The 22,026-nt window shown below is 45.9% G+C and overlaps 1 protein-coding gene across 5 annotated transcripts in view; it reads left to right on the top strand.

The window, feature by feature from the left end:
* The window catches only part of FHOD3 (formin homology 2 domain containing 3), a 449,329-nt gene extending 437,252 nt beyond the window's left edge, over positions 1-12,077 (top strand). For 4 of the 5 annotated variants that reach the window (XM_025886682.2, XM_025886681.2, XM_025886680.2 and 1 more), the window contains 2 exons: positions 343-504; positions 11,584-12,077. In XM_025886682.2, the coding sequence (XP_025742467.1) occupies positions 343-504; positions 11,584-11,666 (245 nt within the window). In that variant the 3' untranslated portion in view covers positions 11,667-12,077. Of the gene's footprint in view, positions 1-342; positions 505-10,549; positions 10,583-11,583 lie in introns of all 5 variants that reach the window. The other variant, XM_073898306.1, reaches the window with a different exon arrangement.
* Positions 12,078-22,026: the final 9,949 nt, after the last annotated feature.

Raw genomic sequence — 22,026 nt, 5'->3', positions numbered from 1 at the left:
AATTAACACGTATCTCTGGACATTACTGGGTGTCCATCACCGAGTATCTGTGATGTGCTCTGTGATGTGATGTCCGCCCTCCCACGATCACGGGGCCTATCAGGTGGAGGCCTTCAGCAGCTGTGTCACAAGGTAGTATTAGGTAAATGCTCCAAGTGCGCATGAGTGGGAGTAGCGGTCAAGGTCACAGTGGGGGACAGGTGAGTACCCCCGGATCTGGCAGGCTGACGTTCTCGCTCTGGCCAAGGCTATGATCTGTTGCTGACAGAGCTCTGTGCTCAGAAGAGCAGCGTTGACATTTTCTCTAGTGTGTTCCTGTTCTCTGGTTGTTTAATTCTTCAGGATCCACTAGTTCCTGGACAATGGGAACCGATGACTCCTCTAACGTCACAGATGATGCAGCCGATGAGATCATGGATCGCATCGTCAAGTCGGCCACACAGGTGCCCAGTCAGCGGGTGGTGCCTCGGGAGAGGAAGCGCTCCCGGGCCAACCGGAAGTCTCGTAAGTGCCTTGGAGCTAGGGTGAGGGCCTTGCCCTGCAGGGAGCTCCTGTTCTATATGCCCTGGGAAGGGCAGACACCCAGAGGCCGGCTCCAGTCAGTTGTCAGTGATGCCTGGAGGGCCCACCCGAGCTCAGCAATGAAAGGTTTCCTGGTTGACAACCAACACTGCCACTGTGGGGGAGGGGGCTGCGGGCACACCTGCCCAGTATATTTGCCGCTTCTGGTCAGGCCTCCCTCCATTTTTACTGTTCCCAGGAAGGTCCGAACGACCCTTACATATCCCTGGCGTGCACTGGTGGGTACAGGGGGGCCATTGCCAAGCACGGCCCCAGATGCTTTGCTGAGGCCATATTTCTGCAGCGGGGACCACTTTCTAGCTGAAGATGGGTCCCCAAGGGATTCACTGCTGCTCACAAAAATGTCGAAGGTGAAAACCAATGATTTTATGGTCGTTAGAGTGCTTAGCATTCTTAACGTTAATCTAGGTTGACCAGTTTGGTTTTGCTTCTTTTGCTACCAACCAGAGAATTCCACTAAATCAAAGGGACTGATTTTCCCCTTTGTCTGAGCCTGCTTCTGCCCGCGGAATGATGGGCGTGGGACTGCCTCTGTGGGCACCATGCTTGCTTTCAAAGGGGCTGCTCTCCATAGAGAAACGGGGTTCCTCTGTATCCTTTGACATGTGTCTGCACTAGCCATGACCCTCGCGTGTTTTAGGAAAAAGCTCAGCCCCCAGCCTTTGGCCCTGACGCTGCATCACTCAGCTCAGGAGACCAGCTTGAGTCTCGCCCGACTCTGCCTTCAGGAATCAGGGATGGTGAGGGGCATAGGGATTTATGACCATCACAAGAAGGAGGCCTGGTTACCTCTGCCTAGACTGGCTCCAAAAAGTGAAAGGAGAGTGACTCCAGGTAGGCGGGAGTTCAGTAAGAACTCAGACTCTCTTTGGTGCCACCTTTGAGATTCACACAGGAGGGGTTCAGGGTTTGAGCTGCAGAGCCCAAGGGCAGGGGATGCCCTTACGGAAGGTGGGCCATGTGGGGCCAGAGCCCTCACAAAGGGAGACCGCATGAGGCAGTGAGCTGGCCAGTCCCCCGAGGCCGAGGGTATGTGCTCCTCCCCCAGGTTATATGCCTGTGTTGGCAAAGAGTGTAGGCCCTGTCCTCTGGTCTAGAGAGAACCAGATTCTTAGAGAGACACATAATGTCACTGGGAACAATAACACAGTCATAATTAATTTTCCTCTTCAATCTGGCCAGGGAGATAGTTTGCCTGTTTTTGTGGTTGATATAAACTAAATTTCCTGTGGTATCGTTTCCATTCCAATCTTATGCAAAACAGCCGTATATTCTTTTTATTCAGCCAAACACATTTTATTCTGTGATGCAGTTACTACAACAAATACAGCCCTGCATGTATGTAAGTGTTTATCTGTAACAGGCTTAATTTATTAGTAATGGCACCATCAACAGAAATTTAACACGGATCAAAGTTACTTTGATTTCTGTTTAAGAGGGATGATAAACTCCAGCTTTCTTGCAAGAGGTTAAAGGAATAAGAAAAAAAAAAAAAATCTGCAGAATCGATGCGAAGTTCCGTGGTTTGGGCCTCCCCCTCAAACAATGTTGTATTTGATTTGATTGTTTAATGGCCGTGATGAGGCAAGTGGGTAATGAATAACCACCGTATTTGGGCCATCACTCATTTGGCTAAAGACAGTAATAGTCCAGCTATTGCAGGAAACCAAACAGAATCCATCCCATAACCTAGAAATTTACGACCTCCTAGCCGCTTGAGAATTCTCCAAGATAATTAAATGTCTGCTTTTGTGTTTGATGCTGGTGACTAGGACTGCGCACGCCAAATGTCCTGCTAAAGCTTGAAATATGCAGCCGGTGGGGACACAGGCAAGGCATCTTAATCGATTCGCAGGTTACCATGGCTCAGTTTTGCTTTTCCAGCTGGTGACAATTCGGGTCTCATTAAGTAAAGTGTTTTGACTTGTCCAGTTGATTTTTAGCCTGTGAAATGGTGGATCCAATGCACTCTCATGCGGCTGCCCCTGATTCTAGCCAAGGTTCTCTGATCGGCTGGTGGATCAGACTGAGAGAGAACCTTCTGGGAGGTTCTTGGTTTTTTCTTATATAGGTTTCTCTTTTCATCATATCGGGGCAGCTTTTCTGTCCCAGGGCTGTTTGTTCTCTTAGGCGTCCTGAATGTTGGCCTTCTCTAGAAAATCCTGAAGCTGGATGGCATTTGAAATACCCTTACCTGTGTGATTCTGCAGGAATGGGCCCTGGTGTCTGGTACGAAGAGGGAGCTGCTCCCCGATGTTCTTTTCTCTTGGACCTATCTTTGGAAGAAAGTCTCTGCTCAGCTGGCTGGCCTCTTATGGCCACCAGCCCAGACCATCGCAGAACAGAACAGGGTTTAGGGACTCATAGTCTGTCTATTCTCTTTTCCCAGGGGAGCCAGATCTTGTCACAGTAGAGAGAGGCTGGATATCATTTTCCTGTTGAGTTTCCTTCTCAGGTGGGGGTCTGGGCCCCACCTGTGACATGCCCATGAAGTTTGGGCACAGAACTATATTTCTATAAAGATGTGATTACTTTGATGTGACTTTAAAAATAAACTGGCCAATTTCGTAGCTAATTAAGATCTTAACTGGTCACTCTTATAAGAACAGTTTCTCAGTGGAAAGAGCCAGAAGTCTAGTTCCAGGGACTGCTGGGGAAGGAGCACAGAACCTTGATTTGATCTGATACCCTAACCCCCAATACCCCACTCCCACCATGACGGCCTCCCCATTGCATCCTAAAGCTTCAACATCCCTCTCAAAGGGCATGTGACATAGCTCACATTGATTTGATGTAACTAAAATCTTATTTCTTTTACAGAATTTTGAGGGATGTAACCACACTGTCTGTTAAGTAGAATTTAACGGAGAAAGAAGACCATCAGATCTGAAAAATTATTGAATTTGTTTTAGGGAAAACGGGAGATATGTCTCACAAAATATTAGATCCAGCCCTGGATCTGATTAGTACACAACTTCGTTCACTTGTCTCTACTTCTCCAAAGTGATATTTGGAAATACTCAGCAATTTTCCCATTAATCCCATTAAGAAAAACTTCCCTGAGTGGTGTTTAAATAGTTTTTGCTTACCAACTATGAATCAATTTTATATTCTTTCATAGGGCAAGCTAACAATGGCAATAAAACAGAGGCTTGAAAACCCATGCTCTTGCAAATATAGTCAAATAAGATGTTAGTGGAGAGGACCAAAATTTCTCAAACTTTTGTCTTCTTCGCAACAACCTCATTCCTAGTTACTCAGCCCCTGATTATTCTTAGAGTTCATTACAGGGGGACTGACCTTCCTCTAAAGATGTGTCTAGGCCATGGGACAGGACAAAAAGAAGCCCAAGAGAGGACCGACAGTCTCTTCCCGGAAGCGCGTGGAGAGTCGCTGCCTTGTAGAGGGCCCGCAGGAGGGTGCGTGCCTTGTGGGAGGGGTGCCACCATCAGTGTCTCCTCCAGGCTAAAGGAGGGGGTGACAGAACAGGATGGAGCTGACCGTGGCTCTCTGATTTCTCGTGGCCTCCTTTAAGCCTCTGGTGGTTTTAAGGCCTTCTCTCTAGAAAAGCGAGAGCAGGAAGTGAGGAAGGCTTTTTCAACCTTTGCTCTGTGTTGGGGGCGTCTCAGAGGTGGGGATGGACAGACGCAGGAAAGAGACTTGAAGGAATGTGCGGGGTGGGGGTGGAATGGAGGGCATAATCAGAGTCTGGGAACTTGGAAGAGAAATCGGGCCTGAACAAGAGGAGGTGCTGTCCGAACGGCCAACAGACCCCACATCACCCAGGCCCTGAAGGCAGGTCCAACGTTAGGGTGTATGTAGGCCGGGCCAGAGGTCAGGACTCTTGATGCCGCAAGCTCAGCTAGAAGCTTCGGGTCAAAGAGGCAGATGCAGGAAGAGTCTGGAAATATTTTACTCTGTTGGATGGCTCTCTGGTTTCATGTTCAGACAGATCACCCTCCCATACTGGGAACTAGCACACTGAAAAAGGAGAGGATGGCTTGTGTGTCTCCCCCCAAGTCTGGGTGCCAGGCGCCCATTTGGCTCAGAGTTGGAGATTCAAGAGGAGGGAGGATCAGTGAAAAGAGGAACCTGGAAGTCTGTCTGTCCAGCTGGTGAGAGCTGCTCCAAAAGCAAAGCAGAGAGGGTTCCTGTTAGGGGCCTTTGGAAAGTGCCATGCATCTTCCCGACGTGAAGATAGGGTATTTCATTGCCTTTGCTGCCCAGTTCAAATGGAATCCATTTCCATGTGTGGAATGTGCCCATTCATACAACAGAGAAGGAGATGGGGTCCCTCTACACTCACTCGGCCCCACTCAGCCTCCGTCCGCTGCCATCCAGTGAGGCCAGAAGTGCCCCCTCCCAGGCAGTTGTGAGCACTGAGTGAGGTACCTCTCTGACAGGTTCCCACCATCCTCCCTCCCCGGCTCTGTCACACTGCTGCCCACGGGACCCCAGGCAGGGGGGAATGTGAAGCCAAAGTCACACGAGAGCCCATGCACAGAAATCACATCTACCCAGCAGTCTACTCTGCTACGGGCACTCAGCTGACTCGGCCCGCGGAGATTAGACCAGACCCAGCTTCACCTCTCCTGTACCCCCAGGCTGCTGGTTGAGTGGGCTTGTAGCTGTACACCGAAGGCTGGGTTGTCCGCATGGTACTTGTCTGGTTCTGCCTACATCTCCGATGGAGAACTGCCACGCTGATGTCATCTGGAGAGGGAGAAAGCGGTTTTGTCCTGCCCGGGAAATAATGTTGACAACTCAGGAGTCTGTGAATCTTGAAGCCCCCTTCCTTCTTGCTGCAGAATGCCCCAAGTTTGTGTAGGCTCTCCCAGAAACAATGGAGAGAACTTATTTCACGTCTCCCTTCCCTCACCCATAGCACAACTCCTATGAGGCAGTCTGCTCTTGCTTCTGAACTACTTTCTGTTCAGGGCCTGCCTAAGAGCGACAGAGATTATTGTGGGGTCCTAAGATGCGAATGTAGCCACGGGCTAGGCAGAGGCAGGTCGGCAGAGCCAAGACCGTGGCCAGACCACTGGCTCTAGAAAGCACCTGCTGCCGTAAGTATCTCCAAACGCTGTCTCCTCATGGGTGAACTTACTCCTGGGTTAGACAGAACTCAGAGCCTTCAGCCCTGTCATCATGAAGGCCATCGCCTTCCTGAGGGCCTGCCCTTCTCTGCATCTCAGTCAGGTGGCAGTGATTTAAGTTGCGACCCCAAGCCTCACTGGCCATCGGAATCTCCTAGGGAAGGTTAAAATGTAGTGCGTGGGCCTCTCGTAGAGACTTGAGTTCAGTGCATCTGGGCTGAGTCTGAAGCTGAATTCAAATCAACCAGGTTTGGGAACCTTTACTTCTTGTTATTGTGCTGGATTTTGTTGTTGTTGTCGTCGTCAGTGTTTACTTTTTATTTTGAAAGAGTTTGATGTACAAACAAGTTGCAAAAAGAGTACACATGCCTTGTATCCTTCACCCAGCTTCCTCTAATGTTAACACCCTGCATACCCTAGGACAATTTATTGAAACTAAGAAATTAACCTCAGTACAATACAATTAACTGAACTAGAGGCTGGATTCAGGTTTCACCAGTATGTCTATGGATGCCCTCTTTCTGTTCCACTACCCTCCTCAGGCTGTTCCATTGCATTGAGACGACATGCCTCCTCCGATGTGTGGAGGACATTTTAAGAGCTTGACACTTTTGAAAAGTACTGGTCAGTTATTTTGTAGAATGCCTGTCAATTTGGGAAACCTCTGCTTCTAATAGACAGATTTATGAGGAAAAACAAGATGGAGGGTGGAAACAAGAAAAAGAACTCAGGTGGTTAGATAATCGACATTGACAGAACAAAATGGACCAACCTTCAGAAAGTCTAATATGGAATCAGTAATTGTGATAGAGCTTAAAACAGGTCCCTGTATTTAAGTCCAAAGAAGCATGACTGAACCTGCCATTTTGGCTCCATTTAGTGGACAGGTCCCTCAAGAAACAAGGCATGAATAAATAGCAGCAGTCTTGTTACTTCCCAGCCACCTGGTACATACATTTAAGACCTCTTGAAGTTCTGATATTAGCCCCCGTAGTCCCAGACACACTACTCTTTGTATACGTGGTAGAAAATCTTTAGCTGAATCTTAGGGATTACAAAAAAGCTCACTTATTTCCAAATTGTTTGGCATTCTGTGCAAAAGAGACAAAAACTATCAGTGATCTAAAGGTGAAAGAGTGCAAATAGATTTCTGTCATATGGAAGTAAAACCCAGTGGATGTCCCACAGGTATGAAAGATGGTGGGAACATGTCCTGCCGTTTCCAGGGTAGGCTGTGTCTCACATGTCCTGCCTTAAATCCTTCTGTGGACCATTTCCTGTGTGCCCTCGGGCCAGGGACTTGATCTCTCTGTGCTGTCTGCTCACTTGCTGGAGAAATAATAACAGTACTGTTCTCATAGGGTTTCCATAGAGAATAAATGGAATCATCCAGGTTAACCCTCAGTAAATGGAGGCTGCCATCACTGTTATTCTCAGATTCAGCTCATTTTTAGCAAAGAGCCACCTGAGAGCTTTTTGTAGGATCAAAATATTTTTCAATTCTGGGGGCAGGGAGAGAAAAAGAACTTGCGGTTTTTCCCTGAGTCCCCAGATGCCGCTATGCTGCATGTTGACAGCTGAGGCTCTCCTGTGTCTGATCCCACTTGTGAGAGCTGTCACCAGGGCCTGGGCCAGAAAGTGGCTGCTGGTGCCGGCAAAGTGACCCGTGCCATCTCCGGGAAGAGCTGCAAGGCACACAGGGACAAACATTTGCACGGGCTGTTCTGTGTTAAGCGGTGCAGGGTGGGGAGGTGGGCACAGGTGACAGGCTGGGGAGCAGCTACGCCGTAGCCAGAGTGTTCAAGCGGGAAGCAGGAGTGGGGAGCAGAGAGGGGCCCAGACGTTATCTTATCAGACATACGGCAGCACCCCGCCCCCACTCTAGGACTGGAGAAATCCCCGTTTGATGACTTGTTTCTATGGTACAAGTTCCATATCCTGCCAGCCCATTTGCTGGTCCCCTCTTTTTCCTTTTTTTTTTTTTTTAAAGATTTTATTTATTCATGAGAGACGGGGGGGTGGGGCAGAGGGAGAAGCAGGCTCCCAAGGAGCAGAGAGCCCGATGTAGGACTCGATCCCAGGACCCTGGGATCATGACCTGAGCTGAAGGCAGATGCTTAACCGACTGAGCCACACAGGCGCCCCCCTCTTTTTCTTATGTCCCAGTCCTTTGTTGCTTTCCAGAAACTGAGTGAGAGCCAACACCCTCTCCAGCCAGGGTATGCTACCCTGAGCCTTTCTCCTCCTACTGTGTCCCTGTCGGTCCCCTGCCTCCCTGATCACAACACTTGGCTCAGGGTAGAGGTGCGAGTAACCTTTGCTGAGTGAGTGAATGAATAAATGAATGAATGAACAAACGAATTGATGAGCAGGCAGATGGATGAATGGATACCCAAAGAGGCCCTTCGTATGCATAATTTGAACAGGAGCGCAAAGCCGATTTCAACAATCATCTTCATTTCGCATGTCTTTTCAAGTGATAATGTGACTTTTTAACAAAGAATGGGTTCAGATTCTTAAGGTCTTTGGGGAGTTCCTATATTACTTTCTATATGTATATTACATGTACATGTATATTACTATATACATATGTTTATGACGGGGTGGTTGTATTTAACATGAGAGAATTTCTCAGTTGCCACGAAGGCCCACAGAAAGTCGGATTCCATTAATGGGGCAGGTTTTTCTATGAATTCCTTTTTAGGGACACACCTGGCGAGCAAAGAGACCTGGCCTATGCTGGCTTTTTCCTCCGCAGCAGAGAACACCTGAGCCCAGGCAGAAGGGGCAAGGGAGGACCCCAAGGGGTGTGGCCCCTCAAAACTAAGAGGAGCCTACGAGGCTGAGAGCACATCTCTGCGCAGTCAGGCAGTGGGGCCAAAGCAGCACCATTAAGCTTGGTTCTATTCTCTGCCTGCCCCAAAGAGGCTGGCCCAGTGCCCGTATCAGTGAGATTATTGCACATCCTACAAGGTGCCAGAGTCCTTATTCAAGTATTTACATGAACTGAACTGAACACCACAGTTATAGGACTAAAGCAAATGCGTGACCAGGTGTTAAGGAAGTGTCTTTAAATGCCCTCCTGTGAAATGCCCATCAGTTCGGGAAGACTTCTGTAGTCATCTGGCCAAGCACATATACCTAAAGGCTCAGTGATTAGAGTTCATAGACTCATGTCCATGCCACCTTCTGTGCCTAATGAAGTTCAAGACGCCCTGCTCGTGGAGCATGGTCTTCTTCAAGCCAAATTTTGTGTCTTGGAAGAGAGGTCTTGGCAGTCCTTGTCAAGAATGAGAAGCATTTTATCTTATTTTCTGCCATTAAAATTATCTTTCTTTAACAAACACTTGAAGGAGTGTTTAAAGAACATAAAAGGTTATTACAAACTAGTATTTTTATTGCTGCCCCATAGAACAAATTCCATTACTCAGTTAAATGCAATCTGCCTCCAGCCAAGGCTCTGGAGCCAAACATTTTGTCTGGACCAGTGAGACAGTCTGGAGCCCAGGGGCCAAGGGTGGGGAGAGGGAGAGCCAGTGCAGGAGGAGGCTGCAGACGGATGGCTGGGGGCCCAGAGCGAAGCTTGAAAATATGGTCGTGTGTGGTGGCAGGATTTGAGGGTAACCCTCAGCATAGATCTTTGTGTCTCTGTTTGTGTCAAATCCACACTTGAGGTGTGTGAGTCCTCCAGCAGTGTTTCGATTCTTTAGGTCCCGAGCACATAATAGGTTCTCCATAAAGTATTTGTTGATTGACCAATTGATGGGTTAGGCGTTGAACCCTGTTCAAAGTGCTAATTCCCAGGAGAGAAGAAACCATTGATTCATAGATATTTAGACCCTGTGCATTCTACCAGATCTCTTCAGATCCTTTGTCCACAGGTTGAGTGGGCTTTTGCTTAAGGGAGGACAGGAAAGCATGGAATATGGGGTGTTGCTTGCAGACACATGGGCTGGAATCCTGGCGTCCGTATCATCTGAGGCCTCCCCCTGAGAGGGAGGATGCAGGCCACGCAGGGGTGAGGGGAGTTGGGTCTGGCACGGGAAGATGGGAAGACACTGGGGTGAGCTTTACTTTCTCCACATTCTGATCATCTCCACATCTGATCTCCACATTCTGATCATCTCCTCATCTGATCTCCACATTCTGATCATCTCCACATCTGATCATCTCCACATCTGATCATCTCCACATTCTGATCATCTCCACATCTGATCATCTCTACATTCTGATCATCTCCACATTCTGATCATCTCCACATTCTGATCATCTCCACATCTGATCTCCACATTCTGATCATCTCCTCATCTGATCATCTCCACATCTGATCTCCACATTCTGATCATCTCCTCATCTGATCTCCACATTCTGATCATCTCCTCATCTGATCTCCACATCTGATCATCTCCACATCTGATCATCTCCACATTCTGATCATCTCCACATTCTGATCATCTCCACATTCTGATCATCTCCACATCTGATCATCTCCACATTCTGATCATCTCCACATCTGATCATCTCCACATCTGATCTCCACATTCTGATCATCTCCATATCTGATCATCTCCACATTCTGATCATCTCCACATCTGATCATCTCCACATCTGATCATCTCCATATCTGATCATCTCCACATCTGATCTCCACATTCTGATCGTCTCCACATCTGATCGTCTCCACATCTGATCTCCACATTCTGATCGTCTCCACATTCTGATCATCTCCACATCTGATCTCCACATTCTGATCATCTCCACATTCTGATCGTCTCCACATTCTGATCGTCTCCACATTCTGATCGTCTCCACATCTGATCGTCTCCACATTCTGATCGTCTCCACACCTGATCCTGTCCTGCTCATCACAGGTCCCCTGGCTGATTTAGGATTTAGGGTGGAAGGTACATCCATAACACATCTCTTCTGAAAACAGAGCTAATACCCCAAACTCCCTATGGCCTTATGTGGAAAGTAGGCCAAATACAAGTTATAAATTAAGGGAAATGTAATTAGGCAACCTTTCAAATGAGAGGACTTGTCTTGGAAGGGACAGCGGCCTCCTCATTCATCCTTATCCAGCCTTTATTTTCATGTCAGAATTGATCAGCACTAAACAATGGGAAAACCCATAATGCCAAGCTAAACATAAGCCAATTCTTAGTCACATATGAGCATTCCTCCACCTGCCAGTTGTAAGTCCCAGAGGAGAGTGTCGTTGGTCCTTCTTGGGCCTTGTGTATTTCACAGAAAACATCTACCAAATCCAGTCAGCAGTTTGGCCATTTGCTCCTTAGCATCCAGTCCATGAGGAGTCACTAGTTATTGCCTCCAGAGGCCGTCTGATGAGTTGAGACTAAGACCCACAATGCTCGTAGAGATTCATCCTGACTGCTGCCCCTTGCCCAGTTTTGTTAACACCTTGCTCTGCAAGGCCAGGTCCCCCAAATCAGTGCTCATCCTGCAGATTTGTGGGGTTATCTGACCTAGTTTGCAATTATTGGAACTTGCATTCCCCTATGTTCTGTAAGGACTGTTCCAGCGCTGACGCCCTCCTTGTGCTAGCCAGAGGCTGAGCTCTCCACATGCTGTCTGTACTTTACTATTGCACCCATTTCTCAGAACGCTTACAAGGGTGGGCTTCCTTTCTCTCCTCTTACAAGGTCAGTCCCTCCACTTGGCTCTTCAGGTCAGCCTCTTGCGGCCCCAGAATTTGCCCTGCCCTGGCAGATAGTTGGGCAGGCATTTCAGCAGGAGCAGGATGGGGCTGAGCTTCACAGAGTGAACCCTGTGACTATCCTGGGGGGGTCCTTGGGGAGCGTGGGGGGGCAGTGGATCACCACGTGCTGGCTGCTAACACCTCCCTGTCTTCTCATCCCTTTGTGATCTGCGGGTGCTGCTGCAGTGCGAAGGACCCTCAAGAGCGGCCTGACTCCAGAAGAAGCCAGGGCCCTGGGCCTGGTTGGCACCACAGAGTTGCAGCTGTGACGTCTGGGGGCACCCTAAGAAGTGTGCCCAAGAGCGCAAACTCCTGCTGGACAGAATCCCTCCAGTTGGGGGTGAAGAGACTCGACACTAACATCCGCAGGTTCTGAAGGGGAGTGTCCATTTCTAGGTGTCTGCGTGTCGCGCCCTGGACATTGATGGAGCTCTCTCAGAGTCTCCTCCTCACGCTTCCTACGTTGTGTCAGCTGTGTTTCTCTTGTTTCCTTGACACCTGGTTTAGTAGTTCTGAAGTGTGACACCTTTTCTGTGCAAGGAGCAGCCCTTTTAAGGAGCAGATCACTCTGTCACAGTTCCTGTGATCATATGAGGCAGTTTGATTAGGTTCGCAGACTGGGTCTCTCCACAGCACCAAAATATCCTGATGGAAACTCCAAAATTGTACACAAAAAGAAAGCACAGATTGTTTACCAGTTGTGGATTTTAGATGTACTAAATGTTTATACAAATTCATAAATGTACACCATGTTTCGAATACTAAATAAATAGAGTTTAATGCCATAACTGGAAACTTTTTTTCTCTTGGGTGTAAGGCCTTAGACAGCTCCAAAGCCTCACCTCCTTCTGAATCAGGGAAACCTCTTCTCAGGTTCATCAGAAGGACTCTGATGGCTTGGAATGGCCTCGAGGCCCTTTGGCTTTCTTGTTGTTGTTTGTTTTTTTGTGTGTTAATAGAGTGGGAAGTGCCTGCCAACGTGCTCTTTGTAACTCCTTATTAGGCTTCAGTGTTTGTTGCAGGACCTGTGAGCGATGACCTCATGTAGATCACCTTATCCATGGAGTACTTTTGTTTTGCTCCATTGTAATGCTGATGCAAAAATTAGAGTAGCATTTAAAAACTGAACTATTCTGGAACTCTCTTTTTTTATGTAAAAATTCACTTTCTCCAAAAATTTACTAAGTCCCCAAAACAAAATGGAAATTTAAAATTTTGTCTACAGAGAACCTCAGAGTGACAGATGTAGTCCTTGACACTCGAGTACCGGTCATCAGAAGCTAAGGTGTCCAGTGGGGAAGGCACTGCCAGGAGCCACACCGGGGTGGCTGGTGCCTGGGTGGTGGCCGAGCCTCCACAGAAACCCCTCCACCCAGTGTTGCACAGTTCCCGGGGTAGAACCTCTGTCTCTGGAAAGAGGGAGAGGTGAACCACTGCACAGGTTGATCGCCAAGCTATTATTTCCACGTTTGCATCACTTTTAAAACCTCTGTGACTCTGTGTTCCTGAACCTGGGTGTATGTGACTTACAGACAAGATGTAGTTGTGTTGCCTGAAGAGCGAAAGATCAGATGTTCACTCCACAGGCCTCCGTGACTGGGTACCCTCGCTTCTGCATCCCCACTCTGCTGAGAGCCTGGAAGCTCTTTCCAGCAGGTATTGGTCAAATAATATGTGATGAATGTGAGCACCCCCAGGAAAGCCTGGAATCTGCCAACAGTAGGTCTGTATATTAGACAATTGAGTTTAATCACTTTATCAAAAAAAGATACATAGGTTATTGCTTATTTTCTTATGGTTCTAAATTACATGTAATATTCTGGTATTATTTGGCTGTTTGTCAGAGCCTTTGCCTGTTACCTTAGCACCAAGTACAGATAGAATATCCATATCACTGGGGATTGGGATGTGCAAACAAAAGGAAGATGCATTTTTGTTTCACCATTTAGTGAACAGATAGTTTGATGTCCTTCTGGAGGCCCTTGGTGTTCTGCTGAGAGTTACTGCTTTGGAATAAAAGGTCATGTTCAGAAGGAAGTGACTGAATAAATCTGAAGTTAATTTTATTTTAGGGATTAAAAAATTCTCAGAGGAAGCAAGCAAGGTCAACTAATTTCTTGGTTACAGCTAGGTACAGAGTCTTTTTATTGGGAACTACGTTTAGTAGTTTTTAGTGAAATTGAAGGACTATTTCTGTTGCTCATTTCTTCCCTCCTTGTTGCCACTTACCCTGGCTCCCTCTGTTGGTGGTGTTTTTGTTTCGTTTTGTTTTTAATTCAGGAGGTTAAGTTTCTCTGAAAGACCTTTGAGAAGCATTAAATAAATAGTACCTTACCCTCGGGAGATGCTTTGCTACTCTTGCTGGTCATCACCATAGATATTCTCATGCCTATTTCTTAATTTAGTTTGAAATTACAGACCTGCCAGTAAAGAAGGCAACTCTTCAGTTAAAGATGCCTGGGTTTTGGTTTCTTTGGAATATTGAGTCTTTTTCTGTTTAAAAAATAACTTACTGAGGGATTTGGGGGTGGAAGGGAGGATGCACAGGAGGGCTGAAGACCCCGTTTTGTTTTCTTACAAGCCTGTCATCGAACACAGCGCAGGAAGGAAGAGCAGGATCGGAGTCAGGAAACCTGGTTTCTGAGCTCCCAACCTGTGGGTGGCTGCCTCATTGTCCACTGCTCCCAAATCCCCCATTTCTATGCTCATGGCCCTGAGATAGTGTATCACTATCTAAAGGCTAAATCATGGCCACCCAAAGAGAGCAGGTCCTAATCACAGGAACCTGTAAATGTTATAAAGAAGGGTCTTTGCAGGGGATGCCTAGGTGGCTCAGTTGGTTGAGCTTCTGCCTTTGGCTCAGGTCATGATCCCAGGGTCTTGGGACTGAGCCCCACATCGGGCTTCTTGCTCAGCAGGGAGCCTGCTTCTCCCTCTGCCTGCTCTGCCTGCTCTGCCTGCTGGTCCCCCTGCTTGTGCTCTCTCTCTGGTAAATAAAATCTTTAAAAAAAAAAAAAAGGGTCTTTGCAGATGTGAATAAAGTAAGGATCCAGATATGGAAAGATAATCCTGGATTATCTAGGTGTGCCCTAAATCTAATCATAATTTTTTTTTTGGATGTAGTGTTCCACGATTCATTGCGTATAACACCCAGTGCTCCATTCAATGTCCTTTTAAGAGAGATAGAGGGAAGTTTTATATGCACAGAAGAGGAGAAGGTCTTACGAAGACAGGCGGTGATTGGAGCAATGTGGCCACATACTAAGGAATGCCAGCAGCCTGCCAAAACTGAGAGAGGTCAGGAACAGATTCCCCCCCCCCGAGCCTCTGGAGAGAGCATGGCCCTGTTGGCACCTTGGTTTTGGCCCAGTAAAACTAATGTTGAACTTCTGGCCTTTAGTACTGTAAGAGAATAAATTCCTATTGTTTTAAGCCACCAATTTGTTATGGCAGCTCTAGAAAATCAGTCACAACCATCAGTCACAAATCTGCAGCGAGGGCCTATTATAGAGGTGACCCTGTGCCAGGAGCTGAGGATTCAGCTGGGAAAAGGAGAGTCATGATCCCTCCCCTTGGGGCCATGAGATGTAGTCATCAACTAAAATTAAAATTTAGTCTAATCTGCAGCTATTTATACATTTTGCCAGAGAAGTAAAAATAAAAATAGCTGATTGCCTAGGGGAAGGGATGAAATGTCTTTGCAGTTGCAGTTGAGGTACATGATATTAAAATGCCCCATCAATTTTTGTCACAAAAGGCAATTTATTTGGTAGAAAAATTGTGCTGCTAGGCGATTCGTGGGGGGATGGGCTTTCTGAATGATTTTTACAGGAGCTCAAGTATTGATGGCATCTCTGTGTGGTCACTCGTTATGTATTATTTTATATAATCCATTTAGCAATTCTCCATTTTCATTTTACGCAGGAACAAGGTAAGGATGAGAGATAATGAATGACTTGCCCCAAGGGCAAAAGACAGGAAGTGGTATGTGCTGGCTTGTCAAGCTCGTCCTGGTTTTGTTCTTTTAGAACCCTTAAGAAAGCCTGTTAATCAACAGTGGACTCTGCTTCAACATATTCTCTTCTCAGCATGTGGCACAGACTGACCCAGGGCTGGGCCTGGTGGGTGGAGAGCCAGTCAGCTCCACATTGACCAAGCCTAACCCTGGAAGCCAGGTGGTGTATCTAAACTCTTGTTCGATAAGGGCTCATAATCATGCACAATTTTTACATCAATGATTAATCGGCAGCCCACTCACCCAGCCACCCACCCAGCCATCCATGTACATCTAGCATAAGCCGGAAAGGTTCAGAAGCTCAGAAACATCTTTTGTGACTTCGTGATGGAATGATTCCTACTCTGATTGGTGAAAGGATATGGCGAGAGTTTATTCAGATCGCTGATACTCAACTAAGTGAGGGCCAAGCCATTTATATTCTCTTAATGAGCACTATTTAATTATTGCATTTGAAAAGTGTATTTGTTTAAGATGATCCATCTGAAGAAGTACAAATTTATGATTTTGTAGTTCAAACACCCTTTCAATTGTTGACTTAGTGGAAATTTCCTAACTACTAGATTAGCAACAATGATTTGCTTCCAGAACGTTTTGTAATTTAGAAGTAGAGCATTACATGTACAGGAAAATTAAATCAGCTGGATAATTAGAACGGCTGAAAATGAAAAACAGCACATCCTGATCATCACTGGGGAATGACTGTGACACCCCGCTCATCAGGATTATGTAGGATCAGTGTGTGCTGGGCCCATTGCACGTTCAGGGCTGGATGCTGCAGGTTCCTTGCTTGCGGCTGGTGGGGCGGGAAGAGGTTTGCATGGATCAGTCACCATGTCTGCCGAGACTCAGGCACACTCACCTCCTCATCTCCTATTAGAGGGGCTAGACAGCTGATGTCTATTTCCTCTATTCATTTTAATATAATCTAGAAGTTATCTGATTTAGGTGGAAACGGGGAGAGATGGGTTTTGGTCAAATAGAAAAGATATTCCGGAGAGAACCTGCACAGCATGTTACAGATACACAACATTAAACCAACCACAAGGTAAGTAGGGCACCTTCTGTTACGGTCTCAGCAGCGGGTCTTCCTGTACTAGGAGAGGTTACTGCAGTCCTTGGGACTATTTGGTGGACCCAGCTAAGCAGGGCCTTGGCTCTTGCACTTTCAGAAAATAAACTAGAAAGCTCAATTTTCTTCTGACTCTCTGCCCCTTAATAGCCTCTGCCTAGGAATGCTTTTAAACCTGCACTACTCTCTGGAAGGGGGCTCCAGGGATGGACAGCCAGATGCATCTGGGCAGGGAAGTGGGCTAGGAAATGGAGACAGTCCTCCTGTCCTAAAAATACTTAAACTGTGTATCTGATGGAATAATTATACTTCTGCAAACCTCAACTTCCAAATAAGATTAAAAATGTGGTAGCTATACAGAAAGAGCTAGGTGCTAGGGAAAGCTTTTATAGCTGCTTTATCTGGTCTCTGAAAAAAATGTCCTAGATGATACAGTGATTTAGACAAGGTCATCTTTACTAGAACTCAGTACACAGCAGCTGGTGGTAGACATGGCTTCAGGATTAGAGCAATTCAATCAACACCAGAGCCCTTCTTGATTTAGAAGATTAAGGCGTAAGATCGGAAATGACAAGGGAATAAAGTTGGTTCTCACCTCAACCCAACCTTAGAAATGCAGTCTCAGTGGAAGGAAATGGGTCCTAATCCAGCAGCCCCTCTCAGCAGGTGGTATGAAAAAGAATAATTTGTATCTCTGGAAGAAAAACGGTTCTGAAATTGTAAAGGTTGTGGAAATTGACAACGTCCTGAATCAACGTATGTATATAGAAGTTCACCCTTGGGTTATATTAAACTTTTTAAGGTTGTATTCATGAAAAAATGATAGAAGACGAATTTTTGGATTTGTCTTGTGCTTGACTGAATTCTTCCTGTTTTTAGTGGATAATATTGAAGGTGATTTCCTACTTTTTTAAAATGGTCTAACACATGATTTGTAGAGATAGTAATTAAGGCCACAGTAGTCCATTTTAGTCCAAACGTTTAAAGGAAAAAAGTTTTCTTATTAAAGTTGCTTAGTAAGCCTATATTCTGGAATCCTAATACTCTGTTCCAGAACCTGTGTGTGGCCATGGCCTAGAGCCATCCGTGGGAGAAGTGCCTCATGAACTTCCACACGTGTAAATGCACCCTCAAGAGCAATCCACTTGCACCTCTCTCCTAAGGGATAACCTTATTTACAAATAAAGTTTTAAAGTAGACAGTTGGGAACTGGAGCCCTGGTAAAGGTAAGCAGGTTTTCCAGAAGTTTAATCTTGCCCTTAGTAGTTGGTCCTTTATTTGAAGCTTTTGCTTGAAGGATGCGGTCTCTCCCTTAGTTGGACTTGAACTATTCTGAGGGCTGTCGGTGTCCCTGCTCTGGTTGGTCTCCAAGCTATTCTTTGCTGGGCTTTAGGCTGTGAAAAAAGGTAACCACCCTCCAGAGGAATGGTAGGTATTTCGAGAAATGTTCTTCCTTATTTCTGACCTCAGAAGGGTGTTCTCAAAGTCAGGCCCGCCAGGTCCTGTAAGGGCAGAGGAGATAAGCGGCTCCAAGATGCAGAAACTTGCTCTTTCATTTCTGTCTGCTTTCCATGCTGGACACTGCAGAGGCCAAGAGGCTGAGCTGCCTGGCGGCCTTTGACTGCCACACAGGGCAAAGCCCAGAACCTGCACAGCCCGCTGTGCCTTTCCAATGTGCAGTGACATGCCCACTGATCCCTGGCTGTCCCTGTGAGACAGGAGTTATAAAAAGACTACATAGTGGGAAAGGATGCAGTGTCTTACTTAGAAAAAGTGTCTTCAGGTAATTTATTGAGTACGGTATGAGTATAAAAGGGCTTTGCAACAGAATTATTCTGAGAATTCTAAGGTGAAGACAAGTTCTGTGCGGTCCAAGGGCTGCCCTGTAGAACTTTTTGTCGTGATAGAAATGTTCTATATATGCACCATTCTGTATGGTAGCCACTAGACATAGGTGGTTGCTGAACACTTGACATGCGGCTAGAGACTGAGGAATAGGAATTTATGTTTAGATGGCTACGTGGGGGTTGGTCGCTAGTGTATTGGATAGCACAGGTGTGAGAGAATACACCTTTGTATATACTTTGTTACTGTTTTATTCATTTTACATAAGGTTTTGTTTTTTTTGTAAAATTTGTGTATAAAACTGCTTTTGACTACGTCTACTCCAAGAACTTAAAACCATATCTACAAAACTATGTCTACTCGCTGCCCATGTTGTGTTCTGAGCCTTGGGAATTTTTGTCCTCAAAGGAGAGTGCCATATGATTGGCATTTGGTGCAATCAAATATGCACTCTCCTCCCTGACGGATCTGCCTAGATGTGCTTTCTCCTGAGTCCCCATCAGGGCTGTGCGAACTTCCCTGTGATAACTCAGCTGTGGCTGGGCACACATCTCTGACGAGAGCTAAGTCCACTTTTGCAATAAAGCTTTATAAAGCACTATTTCAGTTCCTGCACTGCTTGTTCTCACCATGTCGCCCTCTGGTTGGTCCTCCCTACTGCAGTTCACCTTCTCATCCAGGAAGCCCGCTCACATTTTATCTGCATGAAACTAGCTGGGTGGATATCGAAGACAACCAGTTAGATGGTCTTTCGTTCTGTGTGCTACGCGTACCACAGGTGGGTACTGGGCAAGGCCTGGGTGCTAGGGGCTATAAAAAAATGTAAGAATGGGTTATCACAAAGATTACGTATCTGAAACCACAAATCAAGGCACATTATCTGATAAAAGATGTTGAGCCACAGCCAGTGAGTGACAAGAGGCCATCGGGGAGCTATTGTTTGGATGCCAAAACTTTGGAATATCAGCCAGATTTTGTTATGGCAGGGTCTTCAGATAGAGGTGGTCTGTGAGCTGAACTAAAGTGTCCTGCTTCTAAAATAAAGTGGCGGCTGCCTTTTCACAATTTCCATAAACATTTAAATTAACAGCATTTCACAGTGCTTTTTTCTTATTGCTTTGCTTGGTTGTCTGTTCCTACTGGTCTATCCTGGACTTAAGTATGAGGCAGCTCTTGATTTAGCATAAAATTATGTATTAACTGATTTGAAGTTTAATCCTTTAATGGTTCATGGAGTTCCACACCAAGCAGCATGGCTTGCCAAAGTAACACACAGTCGTTGTCTCAACAACCACTGAAGACAGGAAACAAGGCAAGATGACCCAAGGTTCCTTGAGTGGTACCGGTGTGTGGCACTCTGCCCCAGAGAGGGCTCTGCTGCTGGACTAGGCTTCATGGAGAACTCTGAGGTGGAGTAGACTGGAGCAGGACCTTGGGAGGCAGAGCAGGGACATCTGGCCTGCACTGGCAGGTAGGAAACCGTGCTTGTGTTTTGCAAGGAAAGTGAGTGGATCAGAAGACAGAACCAGATGGCCCATACAGAAAGTGAATGGCTAGAAACAAAGGTTGGAGTCACATTATAAAGGAAGAAGGGAAAAAGAAGGGACTATTCGGATTCCTCACCAATTAGCTGATTTAAAATCTTCACAATCGCTCCATAATAGAGGCTGTGTATTAACCAGGGCATGCTCAGCTAGAAGAACAATCCAGTCTGGGTTAGCTTAAACCAAAGAAGAGAATGCATCACAAGACCCAAAGGGTTAAAGTGTAGTCAATTTAAATTGGTATCCACCTACTGTCCAGTGACCTGCAATCAGGGGGCCAGAGTTCTACTACACAAATATGGCTACTTAGGGATGCTGTGTCTGAGTGGGTACTGCATTCAATAGGAAACAGAATATTGTAATCCTTAGAGCAACTGTTAAAAGTGTAATGCGAAGAACTGTAACTTAAAAATCAACAGGTAAGTTAAAATGGAATTATATAAAAAATTAAAATTGGAAGGGCAAAGACCAGATATATAGATTTGCTTGGTCTTAAGAATTGCTTAAACTGGGTGATGTATCCTTGGGCTCATTATTCTAACTATCTTTGTAAATGTTTAAAATTCTCCATAATAAAAGGTTTAAAAAATACATGTATTCACACAGGGTCCCTTGGCCCTTCTGTTTCAATCATTGTACATGCTTTTCTAGATGAAAAACAGATTTAGAGTTCTTCTCCATGCAGTGAAAGCACAACCACTTAGACCCATTAAGTAGAAAGCTTTAGATTTGGTAAGCGTTATTGTCACAGTTGCAGTTGAGTAAGAGTCCTGGTATTTCCTTGCAATTTTGATTTATTGGGTCTGAGTGGGATTTGAAAATGTATCTGATTTTCTACACACAAGTCCAGTGACACTGATGCATGTTCAAATTTGGGGAGGCACAGCTTCAAGGGATAGATCCTCTGGATTATTATGTGCAAGGAGCCCCCCATCGGTCCTGTCCTTGGCTTGGGTACTTCCCTGCTATCGGACTCAAGAAGCATGAAGATGTGGCACGTTATGCACAATCTTAACTACATCAATGCATTGTGATTTTGTGATTTTGTGATTCCAGCATAGTTATCTTTTTCTTGGGCAGCTGATTTACAGTAGAGCCTCTTGCCATTTAAATTGCTTTCGTTTCGAAACATAAATCTCATGGGTGAGTTTTCTCCCCACGTAGCACACACCCCTTACAGGTTGTCTGCGTCTTTCACCAGGAGAGCTCCCTTCTTCCTTCTTGGGGGCGGCTTCACAGGCACGTGGCCAGAGTCATCACAGAGGGCCCCACACTCAGTGGGCCTCACATGTGGTTGAATGCTCTCCTGTCACTGTCTGAAGTTCTTAATTTTGTCTTTGAACTTGTGTTTTGTAAGTGAGGTCTGGTAAGACAAAGGCACACACACAGGAGCAGAGGAGATCCATGCAGTGTGTCCACTGTTCCCTACCACCCCATTCACTTAGAGCCATCGTGGTGCCTGCGTGCACAGAATTCCAGCAGACCCACCATGTCCCGGTTGGGAAGAGATTCAAAGCATAAGCAAGTTATTCCTACAACTGAGTAAGTGGGGGCACTGAGAGCCCCAAGAGGCCATGCTTTCCATTTGAACCAGACTTGATTTGAACGCGAAAAGAAGGTAATGGCATTCTAAGCATGAATGACCGTGGAACCCGGCCATATCCTTTTTCCACTCATGTTACTTTTAAGTTTTTAGTTTACTCGTGTCATTTTCCTTCGTTAGCCACCCACATCTGCTGAAAATGATGACTTAGGAAAAAAGAAAACATAGGGCAGCTCCTAGTTTTTCTTTTAGTCCTTCCTTACTCATCAGTAAGCTGCAAGAGTGTTGATAGAATGTGTACATATCAAGAAGTGAAATAATAGTTGAGCGAGGTTTTTTTTTTTTTTGGAGTGTTTCCTAATAAGGACAAAATACATATATATACACCACATGTATACATAAGCTATGAAATGTAACTTGTTTAATTTTGGTGATTCTGCATGAGTTCTCTGCTCTTCTAGTTGCATTTAAAACTGGAATGGTGTACTATAAAGAGGAACAAAATTAATGCTAATGATTTAGAATTTAAATTTTTCGTTACTTAGGACAGCACTAAGTAGCAAGTAAAAACCCACAACAAGATGTGAGAGATACCACGGAAGAAAGTGAG

The sequence above is a fragment of the Callorhinus ursinus genome, unplaced genomic scaffold (genome assembly GCF_003265705.2).
Source record: "Callorhinus ursinus isolate GAN/ISIS: 27379988/994484 unplaced genomic scaffold, GSC_fseal_2.0 scaffold11, whole genome shotgun sequence".
NCBI classification, from domain to species: Eukaryota; Metazoa; Chordata; class Mammalia; order Carnivora; family Otariidae; genus Callorhinus; species Callorhinus ursinus.
Note: the sequence above shows the minus strand (reverse complement) of the source record. Positions and strands in the feature narration are given on the sequence as shown.